Source organism: Saccopteryx bilineata, chromosome 1 (assembly GCF_036850765.1).
Source record: "Saccopteryx bilineata isolate mSacBil1 chromosome 1, mSacBil1_pri_phased_curated, whole genome shotgun sequence".
NCBI classification, from domain to species: domain Eukaryota; kingdom Metazoa; phylum Chordata; class Mammalia; order Chiroptera; family Emballonuridae; genus Saccopteryx; species Saccopteryx bilineata.
In genome coordinates this window covers 345678628-345704352 of record NC_089490.1, presented here as the reverse complement: position 1 = coordinate 345704352, position 25725 = coordinate 345678628, and the positions used below count along the sequence as shown (strand labels likewise).

General features: G+C 50.3%; 1 protein-coding gene across 4 annotated transcripts in view; it reads right to left on the bottom strand.

Moving 5' to 3' along the window:
• GDPD5 (glycerophosphodiester phosphodiesterase domain containing 5) overlaps positions 1–25725 on the bottom strand; it is a 98557-nt gene that overhangs the window by 38896 nt on the left and 33936 nt on the right. For 3 of the 4 annotated variants that reach the window (XM_066249956.1, XM_066249967.1, XM_066249987.1), the window contains exon 2: positions 3834–4010. In XM_066249956.1, the coding sequence (XP_066106053.1) occupies positions 3834–3950 (117 nt within the window). In that variant the 5' untranslated portion in view covers positions 3951–4010. Of the gene's footprint in view, positions 1–3833; positions 4011–15623; positions 15707–25725 lie in introns of all 4 variants that reach the window. The other variant, XM_066249963.1, reaches the window with a different exon arrangement.

The following is a 25725-nucleotide window of genomic DNA, read 5'->3' as shown; positions in this document are numbered from 1 at the left end:
AGGCAACAACCAATTAATTATCCCCAGTTATAAAAAGCTTTGCTTCCCCTTCCTAGCTGTTGACTGAGCTGGCCTCCTGTTGCCAGGCTCCCCCACTCCCTGGGCTGAGGACAAGAGAATAGGTCATTTCACCTCTCTAGTCCTCAGTTTCCTGTTTCCTTATTTGTTCAGTGTGTGTCCTGGGAGGAGGGGACCCTGTGAGCAGAGGCTTGGGGCAGGAAGGAAGGAGGCCAGCTTGGGTAGTGAGAAGGAGCTCCTCCTCAAGCTGTCTGCCCACCCTTCACCCTCCCCAGGACCCCCTCCAGTACTGCGGGGCCAGATCTGAGCCAGAGGAAACACGGAGGGTCCCTCGCGGGGCACTGGAGACACGCCGCATCTTGTCTGGGCCGCTCCTGGACCAGTGCTTTTTTCCTTCTTTTCAGGCAACTTCCCAAATCATCCCTGCCTTTCCTTTCTTCTCCTTATTACAAGCTCTCATGAAAAAATACCCAGGGTCCTCCCCAACAGCCTTCATCTTCCTCAGGTTCTTGCTGCAAATCGGTCCAACCCAGGTGTGGGCTTTAAGCCTTGACTTCTCTCTCCATAAATGGGGCATAACAATTAAACACGCCCCATGTTATAACACAGGGGTGCTATAACGGTTAATAGGGCAATGCATGCAAGCCTTATGCTCCCTAAAAACAACAGGTCCTCAATAAATGTTAACTCTCACATCACTTCCCAGCCTGCTGAGGAGAGTGAGGTGTCCTGTGACTCACCACCCCTCTCTCACCCCATTTCTCAGATGAGGGCCAGAGAGGTCAGCTTCACAGAAGAAATTGATCCCAGGCTTCTCTGATTTGGGAGATGCAGTGAGACTCCCTCAAAAGACTGGAGGGGAGGCATTGCCTGGGCAGGGGCAGCATAGGGGGTCCCCAAAGGCGATGGGGAAAGTGGGGATGAGGAGAGGCACAGGCTCAGAGCTGGGCCTGTCCCTTGCCGGGGCCTCTCTCCACCCCCAGCCCTGTGGCTCTTCTTTCCTGTGTTCCCAGAGCTCACTCCAGGGCCTCCATTTGTTCAGCACAATTTATAGAGCACCTTCTCTGCACCAGTCCTGACTCTGAGACAGCAGATGGCTGTTCCCTTCACGGTGTCAGGCCAGAGAGCCCAGCACCCCATCACGGTCCTCACCCAGCTGTCTGTGAGGGACTGGGGAGAGAAGAGGAGAGAGAGAGTGAGAAACAGGGTGAGCAGGCTGAGGCTAGAACCCAGGAAGTGGGAGGGGAAGCAGGAGCTGAGTGACAGGGGAGGGGAGGATGCTCATCCTCAGCTGAGAGTCTTAGGGTCACCTGAGGTGAGCTCAGCCCTTCCTGCAGAGGCCCTGCCGCCCCAGAGCTGCTGCAAAACCCTCTCCCCTCTCCCTTCTCCCCACTCCCTGCCAGGCTGACTTGTGACCTCCTGAGGCCTTCCTGCTCTTGCCCCATACCTGGCACCCAAACCTTGGCATTTGCAGAGCCTGCACCGCTCAGGCTCCCAGTCAACTCAAAACTGGCCTCAGCCCACTGCTTCCTCCACTCCGGGCCCTGTGCTGGCCACAGCCTGGCCCATCACTTCCTGACTCCACATATCACTGGCTGGCCCTGGGCCCAAGTGTGCAAGTGTCCTGGGAGATGCGCCTTCCTCCAGGGTCTACTCCAACAGCCAAGGCACTTTCTGCTTGGAAACTCAGCTAGTCCTCTCTACCTTCCTTAGCCTAGCTGTCTCCCACCCCACCAAGAGCTTTTGGAACTGCACTGCCTGGGGTCAGATCAAGCTCTGCGCCTCACCGGCTGTGTGACTTGGGCCATCACTGACCATGTGGTGGCTTCTGTTTCCTCAAGTGAAATGGTGGCCACAACACCAGCTCACGGGCGTGTGTCAGTGCTCAGCACAGGCTCTGGTGAAAGACACACAGGGCGCAGGCTGACTGCTGCCGTCCGCCTGCCTTCCCCACGCAGGGAAGCCCCGCGGCCTGATCCCAGTCTCTGGGGAGAACGGAGCTCAGAGCAAAGCAGTGTCCGAGGAATTCTAAAGTCTTCACCCAACCCCTTTCCATTTCAGAGGTGAAGAGGCCAAGGCGTGGGACTCAAGGATGACTGGTCTTACTGACTAGTCACAGCCAGCACTGTGCTGGTCACTTCATATCCTATTCACATGCTCTCTGCCCAGCAGCTCCTTGAGAGGTGTGTGTACTGATTCGCAAGTGAGAAAGCTCAACGTCAAGTACATACTATGGACAAAAAAAGGGGCTCTGTAATAAATCTAACGGAAAGTAACCTCACAGGGTGATCTGATCCTAAATTCCTAACTGGGAGGTCATGGTGGGTAGCCACATCCCAGGCTTATAACTTCTTTAGTAAAAGGTTATCTGTGCCTTAAGCAAGCCATATCAGTTTCTGTGCGTACAGGTTTAAAAGCCTTTGAAATGCCTCTTTTTCAGACCCCTGAGGAGCAGAACTGACCACAGGGAGCACATAATCTTCTCAACTCCCTGTAGTCCACCCCTGGCCTGGCTTTCTCCCACCTTCATGTAGTTTTGCCTCCTTAATTCTAAATGCATTAAAAAAAAAAAAAAAAAAAACAACCTGCAAAACTGTTCTTCGGAGCATTTGAGACCTTGCTTCCCAGCGTTGTGATCAGTTTGGCTCAAAAAAAAAGTATTAAAATTCTCTACTGATTTGGCCATTTCTTTTCTCTTTTCAGGTTTGGACATTTCTTGCGTCAACAGTACAAGTAGAAGAGGCACAGTTTGAACTTGAAGACGGTCTGACTCCCAGTCTCACAGACGGCACTGCTGGGGGGAGACCCTGGGTCCACGGAGGACGGAGAGGCCGACCCAGGCAGGGCCGGGGGTAGAGGGCTGCTGTCCCAACACTGCAGGGGTCTGCTCAGTGGCCTTGGGCGGGCCCCTTCCTCTGTGCCAGGAGTGGGGACATAGCAATGAATCAGGCCAGGTACCCACCAGGGGGGACCTCCTTCTCACCGTTGGGAGTCATGAGCCCCGGCTCCTGACAGTCTAGCACTCTGTCCCTCACTGTCAGACAGGGGACAACTCCCCCAGCCTCCCTGTGATGTCTGCCCTCTGGCCTTAGCGCCACCCTCCCCTTGGCCTGTTCTGCATGTGGAGGCCAGCTTCTTTGTTCAGACAGGAGGGAAGAAGAAAGTTGTTTTTCAGACAGCAAAGCTTTTAGATAAACACAATTTATCTCTCTTTCTCCAGGAATTGGGTTCCTTCAGAAAAGAAACTAGACTCACCACTGATAGCGCCCAGGGATGAAGTGCACCCGGGAGCCTGGCCTGCGGAGCCCAGCACCAGCGGGGGCGTCCCTCATCCACTGCGCACCTGCCGCCAGCCCTGGCAGGCCTGTGCTCAGGTGACCAGCCCTGGTGCCAGGCCCTAGCCCTGCCAGCTCCCAGGCTCCTCATGGCCTGGCCCGCCTCCTCCCCCTCCCCCACCTGCGTGCCTGCCAAGCCGGATCTGCCAGGAAGCTAAAAACTTCTCTTCATCTTGGGGTGACCCCTTCCTCTTGGAGTGCTCCTCCTGGAGCCCCCTTCCCTGCCCAGGCCTCAGCAACCCCAGCCCTGTCAGAGGGGAGCTAACTTAACCACTGGCTATATCCATGATAGAATGTTCTTACTCACCTAGTCAGGTAGATTCAAGAATTACCATGGGCCCATTTTACAGAGGCAGAACTGAAACCCAGAAGGGGCAGTGACCTGCCCAGAGCCACATAGCAGAGTGACAGAGCTGACACCCCTTTCCCCAGACTCTGGGGCTCTTTGGGTCCTCCTGACTAGGTCCCAGTGTGGCTCACCGGTGTGGTGTCATCATGGGAGCGCTGGTAGCGTTTCCAGCGGCAGCCGTAGATGCCCGTGAGGCAGGAGAGGCACAGCTGGGGCTCATAGTACTGCAGGGGCTGGTGTCTTACCATGCTCGTGCCCGAGGCCCTGGTGCCCGGCCCTCAGGAGCCCATGGGGGCCCCAGGCTGGTCCTGTAGGAGAAAGCACAGGACTGTGAGTCAGGGGAGGGGTACAGAGTCAGCCCGAGACACAGCAAAAATCATTGTCGCCTGGGGAAGGGTGGGTCAGCCTCTGCACAAATCCCTGGAGTGGGTCCCAGGCGGACTTGGACTCAGAGGCGCATCGCTGCAGGTCTCCCAGGGCACTCCCCTGCCCCCCCCCCCCCGGGCATGCTTGCCCAGCACACTGCTGCTGCCTCTGCCTGGAAGGCTCTTCCCTTAGAATCCCACCTCCTTCCTCTCCTCAGGTCTTTGCTCAAATATCGTCTCAACCAGACTTTCCCATGTCACCTTCCTTAAAACTACAACCCCTCCCCACACTCTCTCAGCCGGTCTTAGCTTTATTTTCTCGATCATGTTCTCAAACATAATTTACTTATTTTGCTTCTTGCCTGCCTATCCTATTATAATGTAAGTTTCATAAAGGCAAGGATTTTGTCTGTTTTAGCCTCTGCTGTATCCTGGGTAACTAGACCAGCGCCTAGTACGTAGTGGAACTTTCCAAATAAATATTTTAAAAGAAATTCTCATAAAAGCTGACATGTATTGAGCACTTAAAATACTCCAGGCACTATGTGGACTCTTTATACCCGTTGTTTCATCTCACTGTCATGATGGGGCAGGTACTGTGCCCTCGGTTTGCTAAGTGAACAAACGGAGGCTCAGAGGGAGGAAGGGGCAGTGCTTGACCTCCAGTCACATAGCTGGGTGTGGTCAGTCTGGGAATCTGCTCTGGCGCTCTAAAGTTCTCATTCCTTCAGGCTCAGGGAGACCCAGCCCAATGGGCCCAGGGGAGGCTGGCAGAACAAAGGGAAGAGTCTTGTGGGTTAAGTTGCAGCCATCAGGAGCCACTGCCCCAGTCCTGCTTGGTGCTCTGGAATTACCTGCTGGGGCTCAGCTTTGGCCAAGTATGGTCAGTGGCCATTGGCTTGGGCACCTCACACACCTGATGTCAGGCATCATCTGATCCTCAACAGCACTGTTATTATCGTCCCGTTTTACAGATGAGGAGCCTGCGGCTCAGAGCAGCAAAATGATTTACCCAAGGAGTCAGGACTTGATTCCTAGTCTGTGGGATTCCAGAAACTGAAGCCATCTGTTCTACACCAGAACCTGTTCTGGCCCTGAACACAAGATAGACACAGTGACCCCCTCACAGCCCTCATAGGACCAGTTAGGAGTTGGGGGGGGAAGAGAGGGGTGAACAGGCCCTTATTATGCCCAGGCACCGTTCTAAGCCCTGTTCATACGCTAACACTAACAGGAACCTATGGGCTAAGTATTGTCATTGTTTCATTTTTGTTTTGTTTTGCAAGAGAAAGAGAGAGAGACAGAGACAGGAAGGGAGAGAGATGAGAAGCATCAACTTGTAGTTGTGTCACTTTAGTTGTTCATTGATTGCTTCTCATACATGCCTTGACCAGGTGGATCCAGATGAGTCAGTGACCCCTTACTCAAGCCAGCAACTATGGGACCATATTGATGATCCCATGCTCAAGCCGGCTATGCACTAAAGTTGGCAAGCCTGCACTCAAGTCGGTGACCTCAGGATTTCAAACCTGGGACCTTAGTGTCCTAGGTCAACACTCTATCTACTGCACCACCAGTCAGGCATCATTGTTTTTTTATTGAGATCTAATTCACGTGCCATAAAATTCACCCTTTTAAAGTGTGCAATTCAGTATTTAGCATATTCTGTTTTTAGGATAGTCACAGAGTTGTGCAACCATCACCATTATCTAATTCCAAAGCATTTTCATCATCCCAACAAAATCTCCATATTCATTTGCAGTCACCCCCGCCCCTGATCAACCCCATTTCCACCCATGAAGCCCTGACAACCGCTCATCTACTTTCTGTCCCTATTTAAGTGCCTGTTCTGGACATTTCATAGAAATGAAATCACACACTATACGATCTTTTGTCACTTAACAAAATGTTTTCATCCATGTCGAAGGACGAATCAGTACTTCTGTTAGGGCTGAGTAATAGTTGCACAGATGTGCCATTTCACCCACTCACCAGTTGATGGACATCTGGGTTGTTAGCACCTTTCTGTTGTTACAAATAGCACTACTGTGAACAAGTTTCTGTGTGAATGTATGTTTTCATTTCTCTTGGGCCCACACTTTGGGATGGAATTGCTGGGTCATATAGTGTAAACTTTTGAAAAACTGAAGAAAGCTGTTTCCCAAAGCAGCTGCACCATTTTACAGTCCCAAAGCATTACCATTGCCACCTATTTTACAGACGAGTATCGGAAGGACAGAAAGGCTTAGCAGAGCCGGGCAGTCTGGCTCCAGGGGCCTTGCTCTAACCCAGGGGTTGGCAAATGTTAACTCATGGGCCACATCCGGCCAGCCATCTATTATTATATAGCCCACAGCTAAGAATGGTTTTTACATTCTTAAATGACTGAGGGGGGGGGATCAAAACAAGAACACTTTTGTGACACAGGAAAATTATATGAGAGTCAGATTTCCGTGGGTCCTTAAATTGAGTTTCAGTGGACGCAGCCAGGCTCACACCATGGCAGCTTCAACTATAACTGAGAGGTGAGTAGTTACACAGAGCCCGTGAGGCTCACAGAGCCTAAATACTTACTGCCTGGCCCCTTTACAGGGTAAGTTTGCTGACCTTGGCAGCCACCTGGCTATAATGGCCCATAAGTGCAGCATATGGTGGAGAGAGTAAAGGGAGGCTGAGGGCACTTCACTCGGGGCAGAAAGGTCAGGGCATGCTTCCTGAAGGCAGTGCTGAGCTGACGGCCTAAAAGATGAGCTCCTAAAATGCCTCTCTCTAAATGCCCAGGGATTGCACCGCAGGGTCACCCAGGGCTGCAGACCCGCCCACTACTTCCACCTCTGGGCCTCATGCAGGGCCTCTGCTCCCTCCCTCCCTCCCTCCCTCCCTCCCTCCCTCCCTCCCTCCACCAAATGCAAACCTCAGCACAGGGATTACAGCCTCCAGTCTGAGGAGAGAGATGCATTAGGGGCTTGCTGGGAATATCGACTGACCCAGTGTCTCCTAATTGCTGGGAATTGTTTGGTGCAGCCTCTGTGCCGTGGTCTCTGGGGAGCCATGTGGAATATGGTTCCAGTGCTGGGATTCTCTGAGTCAGGCTGAGTCCAGGGCTCGGGGCACAGTAAGGGTTAGGGATGCTGTTGCAGTTGGCTTAGCAGAGGGGCGGCCTAGGGAACAGATGGGGATGCTCTCAGCTTTACTCAGCCAGATAGCTCACTCTGTGCACCCCCAGGTTGGGGCCTCTACTGTCAGGCCGACCAGCACATCTGCCCCCACCTCCCCAGGAAGGAAGGAGACAGCTGATATGTAGAAAGAAGTCTGGATTCACCCTGTATCAGTCACTGACTTGTTCTGTGGCTGAGGCCTCTCAGGGCTCTTCCCTGAGCCTTGCTTTCCGAGGAGTAACGGTCTTTGCCTTTGACTTCTATAGGAGATCAGATTATGGGGGGCAGGAGGACACATGGTTGCAAAGACTGAGGTGCTACAGGTGGGCGTTGTGTAAGCAGGCGCCCACATCCAGGTTCCCGTCCTCACATTCCTTTCCCAGGACTCCCAACCTTGGGACTGGTTCCGATGTGTCCTGCACCCTTCCCTGCTGGCCCACCCACAACTGAACAATGCAATCCTTAGCAATGGGAATTGCATTGCAGATGGGGAAAAGAGGGAAGTAGAACTGCCTGCACTAGGCTTCAGCTCAGGACCAGCTGACTGTGCTCCTTGGAACCACCTCTCCCCAGGTACATTTCACACTATTCATAACTTCAGGGGCATCTCTGGGAGGCAAACCTTTTTTCTTTCCTTCTCATGTTCTTCTGGGGTCATTCATCCACTCCCACGGCTTCAGTTACCAGGCACAGCCAAGGCCACCCAATCTCTGCCTCTTCCTTGAGATAAAAGGCTCCTGGCTGTCTCCAAGGGTGTCACCGGGGCCCTGCACACCCAGCACAGCCACACCGACCTCCTCACCACCCCTAATCTACTTCTCATATCCCTCAGAGCCCTTCTTTCACCATCCCATTGGCCACTGCCGAGGGGTGAAGGGTACACTGCGTATCAATCCAGCTCTAGCGCTAGTGTTTGAACAGGCACATGACCAGGACCTGGCCCTCCAGTTCCCCCAGCCTCAGTAGTCCAGAATTTGCTGTCTCTTCAACCGATCCTTCGAATCTCAACTCAGATGATACCTCCTCCAGGGAGCCTCCCCTGAGCCCCATTGTGGTTAGAGCACTCCCCAGCCTCTCATAGCCCTGAGCACCCCCAGTTCTTCCTGGGTCCATCCTCCCCCTCCCCATGTGAGTACTACCAACAGGTTTATTTCCCCCACCGGATGGCCTGAGTTACTCCTACATCCCCAGTGGCCCACAGGGCGACAAGAGGCACTGGGGCTTCCTGGACTGTCCAGCCAAGAAGGCCTAGAAGTTCTACTAACACAGGTACACTGCTCAGACGGGGCATCTGGACAAGCTCCCAGAGGCCAGACTCTCCCCGCCCCCCACCTCTTTTCCCCCCACCTACAAGAAATCCCCGCCTGGAGCCCATGCTGACTCTAGGAAAAGAGGAAGCCCCCACCTCTGAGCCTGATGTTCAAATTCAAGCCCTCCTACCCCCAGCTCAAAGTCCCATTTTCTCTCTTTGAATTCTTGGCCCCTGCCCTGAATGGCTGTTTGCACAGGGAAGGACCTGCCAGGAGTCCAGGCCTGACATGCAGTGAGCACCTGCAACAGGGTCCTCTCCCACCCTGATCCTGGTCCTGGGAAGTTACCCAGCCTACTTCCCGGCTCCTCCTCCCTCCCATGACCCCAGGCTGCCAGGCCGTCACTGCCCCCAGACCCTGCTGCCTCTGGCCCCAAGCCCATTCTCTCTACTGAGAGTAGAAAGACTCACAGGCCAAATGTCGGTGCCCAGGTTCCAGCTTGGTCTCCTTCAGCTGACTGGCTGTGTGACCTCAGACAGGTCACTAGCTCTCTCTGAGCCTTCCTCTACCCGTCTGATATATGAGAACTAGATGTAATAACAAATAAAAGGACCCAAGGCTGCAATAAAAAGGAATAAAACACTGATCCATGCAACAACATGAAAGTATCTTGCAAACAGGATGCTAAGCAAAAGAAGCTAGTTACAGAAGGTGGTGTGGGCTTGCCGGCCCCTGCTGAGCACTGGACCCATGTCATCTCCTGATGACAACTTTCCCAGGAGAGCTCAACGGGCTCCTGTTACAGATGAGAAACATGGGCCCTAGGGGAATGGATGGAAAAACTGGGGTCCATCCAGAAATGGGATAGTACTCAGTGATAAAAAGAAATGCACAACCGAGCCACAAAAAGACATGAAAGGACCTTGAAAGCATATTGCTAAGTGACAGAAGCCAGCCTGCAAAGGGTACATAACTGTGTGATTCAACTACATGACACTCTGGAGAAGGCAAAACCACAGAAGCAGGAACAAGATCAGGGGGTGCCAGGGGGTGCAGGTAGGGAGCACAGGGGACTTTTAGGACAGTGAAACTATTCTGTATGACACTGTAATGATGAACATGTCATCACATATTTACCAAACCCCATAGAATATACAACACATAGAGTAAACCCTAAAGCAAACCATAGGCTTTAGTTAATAATATTGTATCAACGTTGACCCATCAGTTGTAACAAATGTGCCACCCTAAGGTACAATGTTAATCGTAGGGCATAAGTCAGTTGAAGGAGACTAAACTGAGAAGTAGGGGAGAAAGAGCACATAGGAACTCTCGGCTCAATTTTTCGATAAACCTAAAACTTTTCTTATAAACAATAAAGTCCATTAATTGAGTATATATGTATTTAATTTAGATATCTATATTGATAGACCAATACATAAACATTACGTGATTTTCCCAAGGCCAAACCACTAATAGAGACAGAAGAAGGACTTGAACCCAGGGCCACCGAATCTAAAGCCCAGTCTTTCCCTGGCACCAGCTCCAGAGGGTGTGCCTGCCTACACTCCTGCTGCCTTCCATGTCTACACCAGCACAGCATCTGTGCCACTGCAAATTGCACCTCAAAGGGCCAAGCTCAATATTTTGGTTGGCACCAAGGGAACAAGGGCATGGAGTAGGGCCAAGCACAGATGGGAGGAAAAGGGAACCCCACCACCACCACGACAATCACGGGCTGGGCTGGTGGAGACCTGACCTCCCCCAGAGCCTGCCAGGGCCCTAGGGAAGGAGGCAAAGCACGCATGCGGGGAAGGAGTCGCTCCCCTTCTCCCTGGCCACGGTTGCCCTCACTGGCGCTTCATCCCCAGCCTTACCCCAGGGCTGGCAGGCTGAGCTCAGCCACCCGCAGGCTGGGTGACCCCCACAGGCCTCTGCCTTGGCTTTGCTGCCTGTTATGGGAGGGTCTGAACACCACCAGATGATCTCCAAGGCCTTTGGCACTCAACTTTAAAATGCTTTTAGCCGCCTGCTTTTTCCTTTTCCCCAGGAGGAAAGCGGGGATGGGACAGCTCAGAAAGGAGGAAAGGACCATCCCCAAGTCCTTGCCTGGCCTGAGGGGAGGAGCCGCCTATATTCCCAGGACTAAGGGCTGGGAGCCCTGAGCCTGCCACTGACTGGAGCAGTCAAATGAGGATCAAAGCTGCAGGAAGGCCCATGACTGCTCCTGACCAGGCAGCTAGCTCTACTATCTTTTGACAGGGACCAAGGTACTGGGAGTCATGGCCTGGATAACTCACAGTGAAGACCCCAAACTTGACTTAAGAGTAAAATTCAAGGAGTTAGAGGCCGCAGTGACTTCTCCCCCCATGCTCAGGGGACACGGCCTTGGAACGAGACCAGGGCTGCCCTGCGGTCCTGCCTCCCTGCCTTGCCCACCCCCTGCTCCCAGTGCAGGTATGCCTATGAAGCTTCCTGGACCCCTCTGCTCATCCTTAAGGCCTGCAAATTCCTCCTTTAAGAAACCCTCTCTGCTTGCGTCTGGGTCTTCAGGACCCACAGCTGCTGTGCTTCCCTGGGTCCCAGCACTGATCATTGCACAGCAGCTCCCTGGAGAGGGCGGAGTCTAAGCAGAATCCAGAAATCAGGGAGGTTTGTAGTGCAAAGGGGAGAAGAAGGGGACTCTAGGTGAAGGAACAGCATAGGAAAAGCCGGGTGGCAGGCAGGGGGTGAGCAGGGCCTTCCTCAGGGCCAAGGGTGTCCCCAGGCTCCAGCCAGAAAGTTAAACACTAGGTGGGTTCAATCCAGTGGTGAGGGGGTGGGGGGCCAGCTGCCAGTAGGGAGAGTCTGGGAGAGCAGGGACCAGGAGGGAGGCCTGGAGGTAAAAGGACAAGGTAGGCCAGGCCCTGTCCCCCTGTGTCATTCTTTGGGAAAATGTTACTCAATATTTGAGGCTGTGGCTAGCAAGAGCCCTCAAAGAATCAATCATGTCATAATTAGGGTCATTATTGATCTGTTTCCATGGAGGTGTCAGAGCCTCCTGTTTACACATTTCTGTCCCTAGAGAGCTCTGACTATTCTTTCTGGGGGTGGAAGGCAAGGCTGACAGCATCACTGGGCAGGCTCTGGGTGGCTTGGTCACCCTAGTCATGGGTTCTCACGTTCTCTTGCCCCTCAGTGCTATCTCCCTGTGGGAAGCACTCCCTGCTTGTCCCTGGGAACTGTGCCCTCTGGTACCATCTGTCCCATGTCTAAGGTTGTTTTTTTTGCTCATTCAAGAAGTGGCCCTGGCCGGTTGGCTCAGTGGTGGAGTGTCGGCCTGGCGTGCAGGGGACCCGGGTTCGATTCCCGGCCAGGGCACATAGGAGAGGCGCCCATTTGCTTCTCCACCCCCCCTCCTTCGTCTCTGTCTCTCTCTTCCCCTCCCGCAGCCAAGGCTCCATTGGAGCAAAGATGGCCCGGGCGCTGGGGATGGCTCCTTGGCCTCTGCCCCAGGTGCTAGAGTGGCTCTGGTCGCGGCAGAGCAACGCCCCGGAGGGGCAGAGCATCGCCCCTGGTGGGCGTGCCGGGTGGATCCCGGTTGGGCGCATGCGGGAGTCTGTCTGACTGTCTCTCCCCGTTTCCAGCTTCAGAAAAATACAAAAAAAAAAAAAAAAAGAAGTGGTTAAGAGGCCTGACCAGGCAATGGCGCTGTGAATAGAGCGTCGGACTGAGACCCGGAGGACCCAGGTTCGAGACCCTGAGGTCACCAGCTTGAGCGCGGCCTCATCTGGTTTGAGCAAGGCTCACTAGCTTGAGCCCAAGGTCACTGGCTCGAGCAAGGGGTCACTTGGTCTGCTGTAGCCCCCCAGTCAAGGCACATATGAGAAAGCAATCAATGAGCCACTAAGGTGCCGCAATGAAGAATTGATGCTTCTCATCTCTCTCCCTTCCTTTCTGTCTGTCCCTCTCTCTGACTCTCTCTGTCTCTGTCAATTAAAAAAAGAAAAGAAAAAAGAAATGTTTAAGAAACCTCCACTATGAGCCAGGCATGACTAGGAGCCAAGAAATATTTACAGAGAATCAGACATGGACATTCCTTTAAGGGGGATGTCTTCTCAGCGACAGCAGCTACAATTACAACCACATGCTCAGTGCTTTGCTGTTTATAAAGAGTCTCCCTACACAGTTTCACTGAAGCATCGCACCAACTCTGCAGGTAAGTCTAGGTCCTCATTTTACAGACAAGCAGGCAAGGTTGATGGAGGTCAGGACAGGTCTAAGACACACCCTCAGCTAAGGCCCTCAGGGACAGACCCACATTTTGGGACAGTATGCAGTGACAGGCTGGACATGAGCCAGGCTCAGGACTCTGCTCAGGGGCTCTGGGTTCTCCTGGCACAAAAAGAACCTCTTTCCCAAGTCAGGGCTATGAGCTTAGGCTGAGTTGTTACCAGGCATGACCTGGCCTTGCCCAGAGAGCAGAACTTAACATCTCAGACTCAAAATCTCTAGCTGAAAACTTTTTGTGTGTGTGAGAGACAGAGAGAGTTAGAGAGAAGGACAGATAGGTACAGACAGACAGGAAGGGAGAGAAATGAGAAGCATCAATTCTTTGTTGTGATACCTTCATTGTTCATTGATTGCTTTCTCATATGTGCCTTGACTGGGGGGCTACAGCAGACTGAGTGACCCCTTGCTCGAGGCAGCAACATTGGGCTCAAGCTGGTGAGCCTTGCTCAAACCAGATGAGCCTATGCTCAAGCTGGTGAGCTTGGGGTCTCGAACCTGGGTCCTCTGGGTCCCAGTCTGATGCTCTATCCACTGTGCCAACACCTAGTCAGGCTAGTCTGAAAACTCTTTAAATTGGAGTCTTAGAATCACCTCACCTAAGACTCACACCATCATTGGAATCCTGGTGCAATCCAATAGAATTATCCCTGGATTTCAGATGATTAAAACCATCCAATGCCAGCACCAGGGAAGACCTGCAGCCATTCCATGCAGCCTCGCTTTCCAGGCAGAAATCCCCAGGACAGCTGCTGGTGGCGGTTCCCCAGCAGAGTGGCCTGCACAAGCCTGCACGCTCTCTGTGACTGATGGCCCTCCTCAAGGCAGGCCTACAGGAGAGCCCTCCTGAGAGGAGCAGGCTTCCCCCATCCCCTTCCCCATACTCCCCCCAAAACAAACCCTGGCACTGACAGGTCCTTCCCGGGGCAGGGGCAGGCAGAGTGAGCTAATGCCCCCAGGACCTCACCCCGCCAGCCTGGGGGCCTGGCTACAGAAGACTTGCACATCCTCACCCTGCACTGACACCTCAGCCCCTCCCAGGAGCCCAGGGGCTCTGGCCCAGGGACTAGGCTGGCTTTCTCCAGTGCCTCTCCCAGGTCCCAGGGAAGGGGCCACCTGAATGGGAGGAGGAGGAGGAAGCTGAGTCGGGCAGAGACTTGTACTGAGCAAACTTGTTTCTGACTAGTTTCTGTCCCCTGAGGGAATGGAAAGCAATGATTTATCTTATTTATTTATGTAAAATAGTGGGTTATTATACAAACAGGCTTCCCAAATAGGCCCTAGGGTAGGAAGAGAAGCTAGTCCTACCATTTAAGGAGTCTCTCTTGCTTCCTTCCATTCACACCGGCCTGTCTCACCTCCGCCTCCCGCCCCTCCTCACACTGCAGGGCTCCAAGCACTCCACACTCTCCACCTTCCCACAGCCTTGCCTTGCTCCTGCTGGGCCCTCTGCCAGGAAAGCCCACCTCCCCAACCCACATCCCATCCATCTTAACAAATAGACCCGTGCAAAGCTCAGTCTGACAACCACTCCCCTGCTCTCCAACACACATACAGAAGCCCACAGCCTCCCCCTCTGTGCTCACATCGTCTGGCAGAGCTCTTGAGACACGATCGCAGGACTCTGGGTGCAGTAATTATCTGCTTCCGTGGCCGCCTTACCCACCAGGCTGAAAGCTTCCCCAGGCGGAGACTTCTGATCCACTCAGCCACGCTCTTCTGAAGAGCCACAGTGTCCGTGGCCCCGCACCGGGAGATGGGGACACGAGATACCTCAGGCCCCTATCCCTGCGAGAGGAGTCACTGTGCAGGGGACCTGTGTCCCTGCACTGTGCCAGTACCAAGGAGGCACCCATTCAAATGTGCAAAGGAAGGAAAGAAGGAACTGATTGGGGCCCCTGAAACCACTCAGTGGCAAAGCCCTTCCGAGACGGGTCCCAAATCTGCTGCTGAATAATAACTAACCTTTCCCTACTTACAGAAAAATTAATTTACTAAGAGTCTCAATTCAGTATTTTCTCCCACAATTTTTTGTTAAATCTCTGCTATCTGCTTGCACACTTCTGTTCCCAGTCTAGCACAAGATGACCTCAGGTTTAGCACAGAGCACCGATCTCCTCACTGTCGTTGGCATCTCTTCCTCATGGGGTCCTGTGAAGAGGAGCAGCCCCTCCACTTCCAGGCAATCCTGAGAGCCCAGGGCCTAAACTTGGCTACCCTTCTTTCAAATTTTCAGGTTTCCCTTCAGCGACCAAAGAGAACTGTCCTTGCTTGGATGCTGAAGAAGAAAGTCCCAGGAGTTGGTGGCCCGTGCACCATTGAGGTTCATGCCAAGTCCATAATTCAAAACCTCCAATCCCATTGTTTGCACTTCACTCCTTTGACTGAAGCATCATTCTCTAGGATTCTCTCTGAAAACATAAATCTCCCCTGGAAATAGGAGGCCAGTAAAACCTACCCAAATTGGAGGGCAAAGTAACTCCATTTAGTACTTGGCTCTAGAGAAGCAAGAAATTCTAGTAGTCAGGAATGTTTGAAAACCAATTCTACCACTGAGCAAATTCCTTAAGGCTCCTAATTTGTAAAGTGGGGATAATAATAGTGTCAACTCGATGGGCTGTTGTGAGGATTAAATGAACTAATACAAATAAGGTGCTTAGATAAGTACAGGGATACTGGAGGAAGCAAGAGTTTTAGGTTGTTTTTTTCTTGCTGTAAAATGGGACAATAGTCCCTGTTTGCCCTGTTATTTTTTGTAAACTGTAGAGTGCTGCTCCCACGTGAGAGGCAGACATTGTTTTAGAACCCAGTGGGCTGCTCTGTATAACTTGACTCTATAGATCCTTTCTCCCCACCTCCTTCCTTTCTTTTTTCTTTACCTGGAAGAAGGTACCAGTGGCTGTGAGCTGGGCTCACAGGGGTGTCCTATCAGAGAGGTAGTGATGTCACTTCACTGGGAGAGCTGTGGGGGCAAGGGGACAAACCCAATCAGATCACTCTTCAGTTGACCCTGCCCTCTCCCCTCCCAACTGACCCTTAGTGAACCCTCACCCTGTGCCCGCCTTGCGCTGGGTGTGGGGCCAAGGGGTGGGGCACACATAGTCCTGGCTCTGAAGAAGTCACCCAGCTGGAGGGTGAGCTGAGGAGACACACGCGATCCAGGCTTGGGCCATGAGACCTCTCACACATAATCCCGCTCCACACATGCCATCCACAAACCAGCCCAACCCCAAACCCAGTATAACCTGCTCCCTGAATCATTCTTCCTCCTGCCCAGGACCCACTGAAACACGATCCAAGGCCCAACAACCCTGGGACGAAAGCTGGGGCTCTGCCCAGCTCCTTGGGGTAGGGGAGGAGGCAGAGGCCCTTTCGTGCTGCCCAGGAACCTGCTTCTCCAGAAGTAGCCACCAAAGCAGCTATTCTAAAGCAGCCACAGAGGGAGGGCTGGTGGGCTGGAGGCAGGATCTGGGGCACCGCAATTATGTAGCTTACTTCTGACTCATGCACCACCTCCCCCATCACCAGCTCTCACAGCCCGCTGGGCAGCCATCCTGCCTAGGAACTGGGAGAAAAGATGGTACCAATAGGCCATGGAGAAAGGAGGAGAGAGCAGGGGGCTCCAGACCAGGCTGCAAGCTTCAGAGGATGCTGCCACATCACCCTGTAGGGGGCACAGGCTGGCACGGCCAGGGCCTGCCCGGGTCACCCAGAGCGTCACAGGCAGGGTCAGGGCTGGAACCTAGGCTTCCTGGGGCCCTGCAGACCCCAGGGCAGTGATGGCTCAGGCCTGGTGCCCAGCACAAGCCCATGCCAACATGAGAATTCTCTCCAACCCGATTGGGCCCTGGAGCCACATACCAGCAAGAAACACGCAGCTAAGACTCAGCCTTGGATGGAAAGGGGGCAGAGCTGGGTTCAGAGACTGATGGAAATGACATCCTGCTACTGAGAGACAGATTCCTGGGTCACCCCCAGCTCTGCCTCCCTCCACCTCCAGCCCCCAGGTTTCTCGCAGTGCCCTGAATATATTGTACTTGACAGTTTACAAAACCCATTCATTTCCCACAGCATCCTAAGACCTAAGTGACAGAGGGAATGTAAATAGAGCAGGACTTCTCAAACTTTCATGTGCAAGCAAATCACCTGGAGATCTTGTTCAAATGCAGCCTGACTCCACATCTCTGTCGCGCTCCTGAGTGATGCTAATGATGCAGGTCCTGGGACCAGAATCTAAATAGCAAGACCATAGTTGTTAACAGCATGGGTGCTGGGGTCAAGACTCAAGTTAGAATTGTAGCTCTTACTGTGTGGCCTTAGGCAGGTTACTAATCCTCTCTGTGCCTCACTCTCCTTATGTATAAAATGATAATAATACCTACCCAATAATGTTGATGTGAAGATTAAATTATGTAAAATGACTAAAGTGATTATTATTTCACATTTTTAAGTGGAGCCTTCAAGAGGTGGACACACTCAGCAAGGTGGCAGAGCCAGAATTCAGACCCAATTCTCTTAATGTAAATCCTGCAATACCAAGCTGTCACATCCAGCAAGCCCCACCCTGCCCCCAGTAACAGACATGGATACTGAGGCCCAGAGGGGCAGAGAACTGACAAGGTCACGAAATGCTGGTGTCAGAAATCCAAATCCATGACTCCTGGCCTAGTGCTCTATCACACCTCACTGTCCTACAAGGAAGAGGGGCGTCACAAACTTGCCCAAAGGGATCCCAGCTCTGCTGTCAGCCCCCACCTGGGCAGTGGCTCTCCTGGAAACCAGATGTGGGAATGGCTGGATGTGGGGGCTGCCCCTACGCCCATGGCAGCCAGCAGCCCAAGTTCCCTGCTCTCTCAGAGCTCTGCGCCAGGCTGGGTAAGAACAGTCTAGCGTCCTCCTTCTCTCTCCGTCTCCTACCTCCAGCTTGTGGCACTGCTCAGTCTCAGGGTCACCCAGCTGGGGCTGTAGGCAGAGGGTGGCGCAGCCTGGGCCTGCTTCCACCCCCCACCTTGGTTTCCCAGCACGGGGCCAGTGGGAGCCTGTGAGTCACTTGAAGGAAGTGCTCAGCCCCAAACAGGAAGTGGCTCTTCAAGCAGAAACCCCCTTAGGATCTCCCCAAGGCCCTGTGGCGGGTGGCCTGGGTAGCAGAGTCTGACAAAGGGAAGCTGACTGGGACATAGCAACACCTATTTAGATTTTACCTAAACTCAAATACGGCATCCATCTCCACATGGCAGAACCTCGCCAAGGGGGCTTCTCTGCTGTGTAATTTTAGGTGCCCTTCTCTGAGCCTCGATTCCCTCATCTGTAGGATCACAGGGCTGCATTACCAGACTAGTATGGCCTGGCATGCTACGGTGAAATAAAGAATTGGAGGAACTGCATATGGGTTTTAAATAAATGAACAAATGCCTATATGAACAAAATGAATGAGTGAATACAGATTTAAACTCCAGCTGTAGGGAGAGGCTCTGGCCATCCTTGACCTTAAACTGAAATAAGTGGTTTGAAAATTATTTTACTAGTTTTTATTCTCCTTTCTTATATGTATAGCTCACATTTCTTTCAATGTTTAATATTAGAAATTTTTTCAGCCCCTATTTATAGGTTTAGTGATGTTTTGTGACCAGAAATATGCCATAGGAATTTAAATCTTGTTTATATCAACTAGCGTATAGTAAAATTGACTTTGATATATGTTTTTGCACTGAAAGTGGCAGTTTCCCAGAACCTATAAACACAATTGAGGATTATTTATTTATTTATTTTTACAGAGACAGAGAGAGAAAAACAGAGAAAGAGATAAATAGGGACAAACAGGAAGGGAGAGATGAGAAGCATCCATTCTTCATTGCAGCACCTTAGTTGTTCATTGATTGCTTTCTCATATGTGCCTTCACCAAGGAGCTACAGTAGACCGAGTGACCCCTTGCTCAAGCCAGCGACCTCAGGCTCAAGCCAGAGACCTTGGGCTTCAAGCCAGCGACCTTTGGGCTCCAAGCCAGCAACCTATGGGCTCAAGCCAGTGACCATGTCTATGATCCCATGCTCAAGCCAGTGGTCCCACACTCAAGCTGGTGAGCCAGCACTCAAGCCGGCGACCTTGGGGTTTTGAACCTGGGTCTTCTGCATTTCAGTTTGACTCTCTATCCACTGTGCCAGCACCTGGTCCAGCAGTGAGGATTTACCTTATCAGTTTCCAAGTAATGCTGAGCATCCTTTTATTTGTGAGTAGGGGTGGGAGAAGCTTTTCTCCCTGTTCTAATTTGTGGTTCTAGAAGTACTCATGAATTAGTGAGATTATTCACAGTAAACGTGCATGGCAGCTGAGGGAACGTCTTATGGTAAAGTAGTTTCTCATCTGTAGTTTCACCTTCCATGGTGTGAGTTACCTATGGTTAACCATGGTCCAAAATTATTAAATAGAAAATTCCAGAAATAAACAATTCACAAGTTTTAAATTACACTCCATTCTGAGTAGTAGCGTGATGAAATGCCATGCCATCCCACTTCCTCTGGCCCTAGATATTAATCTCCGCTCTGTCCATGCCTTGTCCACACTGTATACGCTTCCTACCCTTAGTTACTTAGTAGTCATCTAGTTATCGATTAACTATTACAGTATCACAGTGTTTGTGTTCAAATAATCTTATTTTACTTAACAATGGTCTCAAAGTGCAAGAGCAATGACACTGAAAATCCAGACATGCCAAAGAGAAGCCATAACGTTCTTCCTTTAAGTGAAAGGGGAAAGTGCTCAACTTAATAAGAAAAAAAATTATACTGCTTTGTGCTAGTTTGCTGAGAGAGACCACATGTACATAACTTTTATTACAACATATTGTTATAATTGTTGTTGTTTTTTTAATTCAGTGAGAGGAGGGGAGGCAGAGATAGACTTCCACAGAAGCCCTGACCAGAATCCACCCGGCAAACCCACTAGGGGGCAATGTTCTGCACATCTGGGGCACTGCTCCATTGCTCAGCAACTGAGCTAGCTCTTCTTAGTGCCCCTTCTTAGAGTCGGAGGCCATGTAGCCTTCCTCAGTGCCTGGGGCCAACTCTCTCCAATCAAGTAATGGCTGCAGGAGGAGGGGGAGAGAGAGAGAGAGAGAGAGAGAGAGAGAGAGAGAGAGAGAGAGAGAGAGAAATGAGAGGGGGAGGGATGGAAAAGCAGATGGGTAATTCTCCTGTGTGCCCTGACCTGAAATCAAACCTAGGACATCCACATACTGGACCAAGGCTCTACCACTGAGCCAAATGGCCAGGGCCAATTGTTCTATTTTATTATTTGTTATTGTTATTAATCTCTTACTGTGCCTAATTTATAAATTAAACTTTATTATTGGTGTATATATATAATATATATATATGAAAAATACATAGTATATATGGTTGACCCTTGAGTAATATGTGTGTTTTTTTAAATGCCCTTAGGCCTGATCAGGCAGTGGCACAGTGGATAGAGCGTCGGACTGGGACGCAGAGGACCCAGGTTTGAGACCCCGAGGTTGACAGTTTGAGTGCAGGCTCATCTGGTTTGAGCAAGGCTCACCAGCTTGAGCCCAAGGTCGCTGGCTTGAGCAAGGGGTCACTTGTCTGCTGTAGCCACCACCCCCTCTTTAAGGCACATATGAGAAAGCAATCAATGAGAAACTAAGGTGCTGCAACAAAGAATTGATGCTTGCTTCTCATCTCTCTCCCTTCCAGTCTGTCTGTCCCTATCTGTCCCTCTCTCTGTCTCTCTGTCTCTGTCACTAAATAAATAAATAAATAAATAAATAAATAAAATAGCCCTAAGTTTAAGTGGACCCACACTGTTCAAATCTGTGTTGTTCAAGGGTCAACTGTGTTTTCAATCTGCAGTTGGGTATCTGCATACATGAGGGCCCACGTAAGTTATACAAGGATTTTCAATTGTGCAGGGGCCAGTGCCCCTAATCCTCAAGTTGTTCAGGGTCAGTTGTACGGGGATTGGTGCTACCTGTGGTTTCAGCCCTTAACTGGGGGCTTTGGAATTTATCCCCTGTGGATAAGAGGGACTACTGTATTTAACAATCTGTATTCCTCAAATCAATGTATATAAAGTATAATAGTAATTCTTTACATTGGCAACTAGATGAACATTAAACACTAGAACTGTCAACAATTTCAAATTTAAAAATCTTCAAAAATTTGAATATTTAATCTCTAAATAATTCCATTTTAAATCTGATACTTGTTAATTATGATGTGTATCGTTTTAACTTCCAAATTTTCAAGAAAAATAATTTTTGAAAATACAGCCTAGCCTGACCAGGCAGTGGCGCAGTGGATAGAGCGTCAGACTGGGATGCGGAGGACCCAGGTTTGAGATCCCGAGGTCGCCGACTTGAGCGTGGGCTCAACTGGCTTGAGAAAAAAAAAAAAAAAAAAAGCTCACCAGCTTGGACCCAAGGTCGCTGGCTCAAGCAAGGGGTTACTCGGTTTGCTGAAGACCCATGGTCAAGGCACATAACATATGAGAAAGCAATCAATGAACAACTAAGGTGTCGCAAGGAAAAACTGATGATTGATGCTTCTCATCTCTCTCCGTTCCTGTCTGTCTATCCCTCTCTCTGACTCTCTCTGTTCCTGTAAAAATAAATAAAAAAATAAATAAATAAATAAATAAATAAATAAATAAATAAATAAAATTTTAAAAAAGAAAATATAGCCTAGCCCAGGGGTAGTCAACCTTTGTATACCCACCGCCCACTTTTGTATCTCTGTTAGTAGTAAAACTTTCTAACCGCCCACCACCAGTTCCACAGTAATGGTGATTTATAAAGTAGGGAAGTGCCTGACCAGGCAGTGGCGCAGTGGATAGAGCGTCGGACTGGGATGCTGAGGACCCAGGTTCGAGACCCCGAGGTCACCAGCTTGAGCGCAGCTCATCTGGTTTGAGCAAAAGCTCGCCAGCTTGGACCCAAGGTCTCTGGCTCAAGCAAGGGGTTACTCGGTTTGCTGAAGGCCCACGGTCAAGGCACATATGAGAAGGCAATCAATGAACAACTAAGGTGTCGCAATGCGCAACAAAAAACTAATGATTGATGCTTCTTATCTCTCTGTTCCTGTCTGTTCCTATCTATCCCTCTCTCTGACTCTCTGTCTCTGTAAAATAAATAAATAAATAAATAAATAACATTAAAAATTTAAAGTAGGGAAGTAACTTTACTTTATAAAATTTATAAAGCAGAGTTACAGCAAGTTAAAGCATATAATAATAATTACTTACCAAATACTTTATGTTGGATTTTCCCTAAGTTTGGCAGAATAAATCTTTATAAAACAACTTACTATAGTTAAATCTACCTTTTTATTTATACTTTGGTTGCTCTGCTACCGCCCACCATGAAAGCGGGAACGCCCACTAGTGGGCGGTAGGGACCAGGTTGACTACCACTGGGCTAGCCAATGGTGTGGCACAATGGATAGAGAGAGTGTCAACCTAGGAGAATGAGGTCTCAGGTTCGAAACCCCAAGGTCACCAGCTTGAGTGCGGGTAGCCAGCTTGAGCATGGAGTCATTGAAAAGATCCCATAGTCACTAGCTTAAGCCCAAAGGTCACTGGCTTGAACCCTAAGGTCACTGGCTTAAGCAAGGGGTCACTGGCTTTGCTGGAGCCCTCTGCCTCCCACCCTCATCAAAACATGTATGAGAAGCAATCAATGAACAACTAAAAGTACCACAACTATGAGTTGATGCTTCTCATCTCTCTCCCTTTCTGTCTTCCTTTCTGTGTCTCTCTCTCCCCCACCAAAAAAAAAATTATATATATTTTTAATATAAATTTTTCTTTCTTTATGTTTACTCAAAATTACATTTTTGAAAGAAATATATTTAAATGCTATACTCTTTTACACAATTGTGTCCGACCAATGGTGACATAATGGATAGAGCATAGATCCAGGACACTGAGGTCCCTGGTTCGAAACCCTGAGGTCATTGGCTTGAGCACGGGATCATCAACATGATTCCAAGGTCACTGGCTTGAGCCCAAAGGTCTCTGGCTTGAAGCCCAAGGTCGCTGGCTTGAGCCTTGGGTCACTGGCTTGAACAAGAGGTCACTAGCTTGGCTTGAACCCTCTAGTCAAGGCAGATGAGAAGCGATCAATAAACAATTAAAGTGAAACAACTACAAGTTGATGCTTCTCATTCTCTCCCCTCCCTCTCTCTCTCTCTTCTTGTCTTTCTCAAATCAATAAAAATTTAAAAAATACAATTGCATTTTATTTTTGATCCTTTAGATCAGGGGTCCCCAAACTACGGCCCGCGGGCCACATGCGGCCCCCTGAGGCCATTTATCCGGCCCCCGCCGCACTTCTGGAAGGGCACCTCTTTCATTGGTGGTCAGTGAGAGGAGCATAGTTCCCATTGAAATATTGGTCAGTTTGTTGATTTAAATTTACTTGTTCTTTATTTTAAATATTGTATTTGTTCCCGTTTTGTTTTTTTACTTTAAAATAAGATATGTGCAGTGTGCATAGGAATTTGTTCATAGTTTTTTTTTATAGTCCAGCCCTCCAACGGTCTGAGGGACAGTGAACTGGCCCCCTGTGTAAAAAGTTTGGGGACCCCTGCTTTAGATTATAACCATCAATACAAAATTTTCAAGAGATATGAAAATCTTTTTTTTTTAGTGAGAAAGACAGAGACAGAAAGAGAGACAGAGAGAGGGACAGAGATGAGAAGCATCAATTCTTCATTGCGGCACCTTAGTTCTTCATTGATTGCTTTCTCATATGTGCCTTAACCAGGGGGCTGCAGCGGAACCAGTAACCCCTTGCTCAAGCCAACGACCTTGGGCTCAGGGCAGTGACCTTTAGGCTCAAGGCAGCGACCATGGGGTCATGTCTATGATCTCACGCTCAAGCCAGAGACCCAGCGCTCAAGCTGGTGAGCCCACACTCAAGGCTGCAACCTTGGGGTTTTGAGCCTGGGTCCTCTGCATCTCAGGCCAACACTCTATCCACTGCACCACTACTGCACCACCACCTGGTCAGGCTGAAAATCTTGATTATAACAATATACTTATAGTGATCTTGTTAAAATGAAGACAAAATATATTTCATGAAATAAATAATGTATGAACTATAAGTATTATTCATGTGAACATCACCAGCCCAACCTCAAAACACCCAGACATGTAATAATAATTAAATTCAGTCTTCCCTAATATTGTTGTGTTCGTCGTTTAAAATCATACTTTACATGTATATTTTTATCATACTTTCAAATGTATATTTTAATTTATATTACGAAGACATATTTGTCAATGTGGGAAAAGTAAACTATTTTATTTAACAGTTTCAAATATATAGGAGTCTCTATTTGTATTTTTATCCCGGGCCCTGAAAGTTTTGGGCCAGGCCTGCCTGTCTACTCCTTGCCTGCCAGCTCTCACTTTCATGGCGCCTAGACCACCTGTGCTGGTCATGTCACTTTGCTGAGCATCAGCGAAGCTGCCAGCCAGCCCTGGCTTCCCCAGAGTCAGCCTTTAGAAAGTGCTCTGTACATGAAATGTCCTCATTCTTAGATGGGATTCTTATTTCCAGAGTGACTCAAATGACCTCAAGGGCAATAACCATGACTTGACTGGCATTTCTCACAGTGCTCCTTAAAGTTCCTTACATTCCAGCACCATCTGTGAAGGGATCCGGGTAGGAGCGCCCAGCAGCCTCTGGTCCACCAGGCTGGTAGCCCCCGGCCATCGGGCTAAGTGAATGACCTATGGTTCCCACAGCTATTTCTCTCCTCCTCTGCACCACTATTTGGTCTACTGCTACCCAGCCCCTCCTCCTGCCCCCTTAGTCTGGGCTACTGGTCAAAGTGACCCCCTTTTGGCTAAAGCTCAGTATATGCCCTCAGCCCCTGCACCCTGACATCTGGGCTGACAAATCTCTACATTCCCTGCTCACCACTCTTACTTCCTAGTACCTTCCACCAAGATCTTCCAGAGGATAGGGGCTGGGTTCTGGGCGGGGCAGGGGTGTTGAAGAAAGATCAGGAGGCTGAGAGCCAGGAGACCCGGGTTCTCAGTCTGGCTCAGCCACATGAAGGCAGGGCAGCCTCTTCTTTAGGCTCAGAGTCTTCATTTCTCAGATGGGGATTCTGCAACCAGTCCAGACTGCTTCATAGGATGACTGGGAGAATCCAGTGATCAGGACATGACAGGGCTTTGTAAACTGTAAAGTGCTGAACCATGGGATCAGGGCCTAGCTCTATCTCTCGTGTGTTTCCTACTCAGCCTGGCACATAGAGCGTCTATCTACTATAACACTATCCACCATTTATAGAGGGCTGGCCATAGCCTCATACAAGGTCTTCTCTCTCACTTACTCCTCTTAATCTCCCATTGCAACACTTTCTAAAAATGGCAAAAACAGAGGCTCAAGGGGGTTTGGGTCCCTTGCTCAAGGGCCCAGCTAAGCAAGCAGCAGAGCCAAGATTTATACCCTGCCTTCCAAACCAGTCTAGACAACATAAATCCAGTCACCAACATACATTTCCTAAGCTCTCATGTGTGCCAGAAGAGGCCCCGAGGCGCCAGCGAACAGACAGAGTTTCTACTGAAGAAGCCTAAGGTCTAATGGTGCCTAGATGCTATCTAGAGCATGTGTGAACAAAGGAGGCAGGAGCCAGGGGAGGGCCTGCTGGTGGATCAAAGCCATCTTCCAGCCTAGGCTAGCAGGGACCCACCACAGGCAGCAACCCATACCTGGGAGTGAGCAACCTTGTTTCCCCTGCACCCAGCACCCTGTCCCACCACTCCCTGCCTGTTCTGGGGCCACCGTCATATGTCTACCCTTTCTCTGGGGTCTGCAGGTTCTCCAGGCTGCAGGATACGGTACAGCCTTACTGTTACTAGACATTAAGCCTGGAGAAAGCGGGAGCCTCCCCATCTGAGCACAGTAGGGGCTTAATAAATGGTCGCCAGATAAGCTCATGACTGAACAGCAA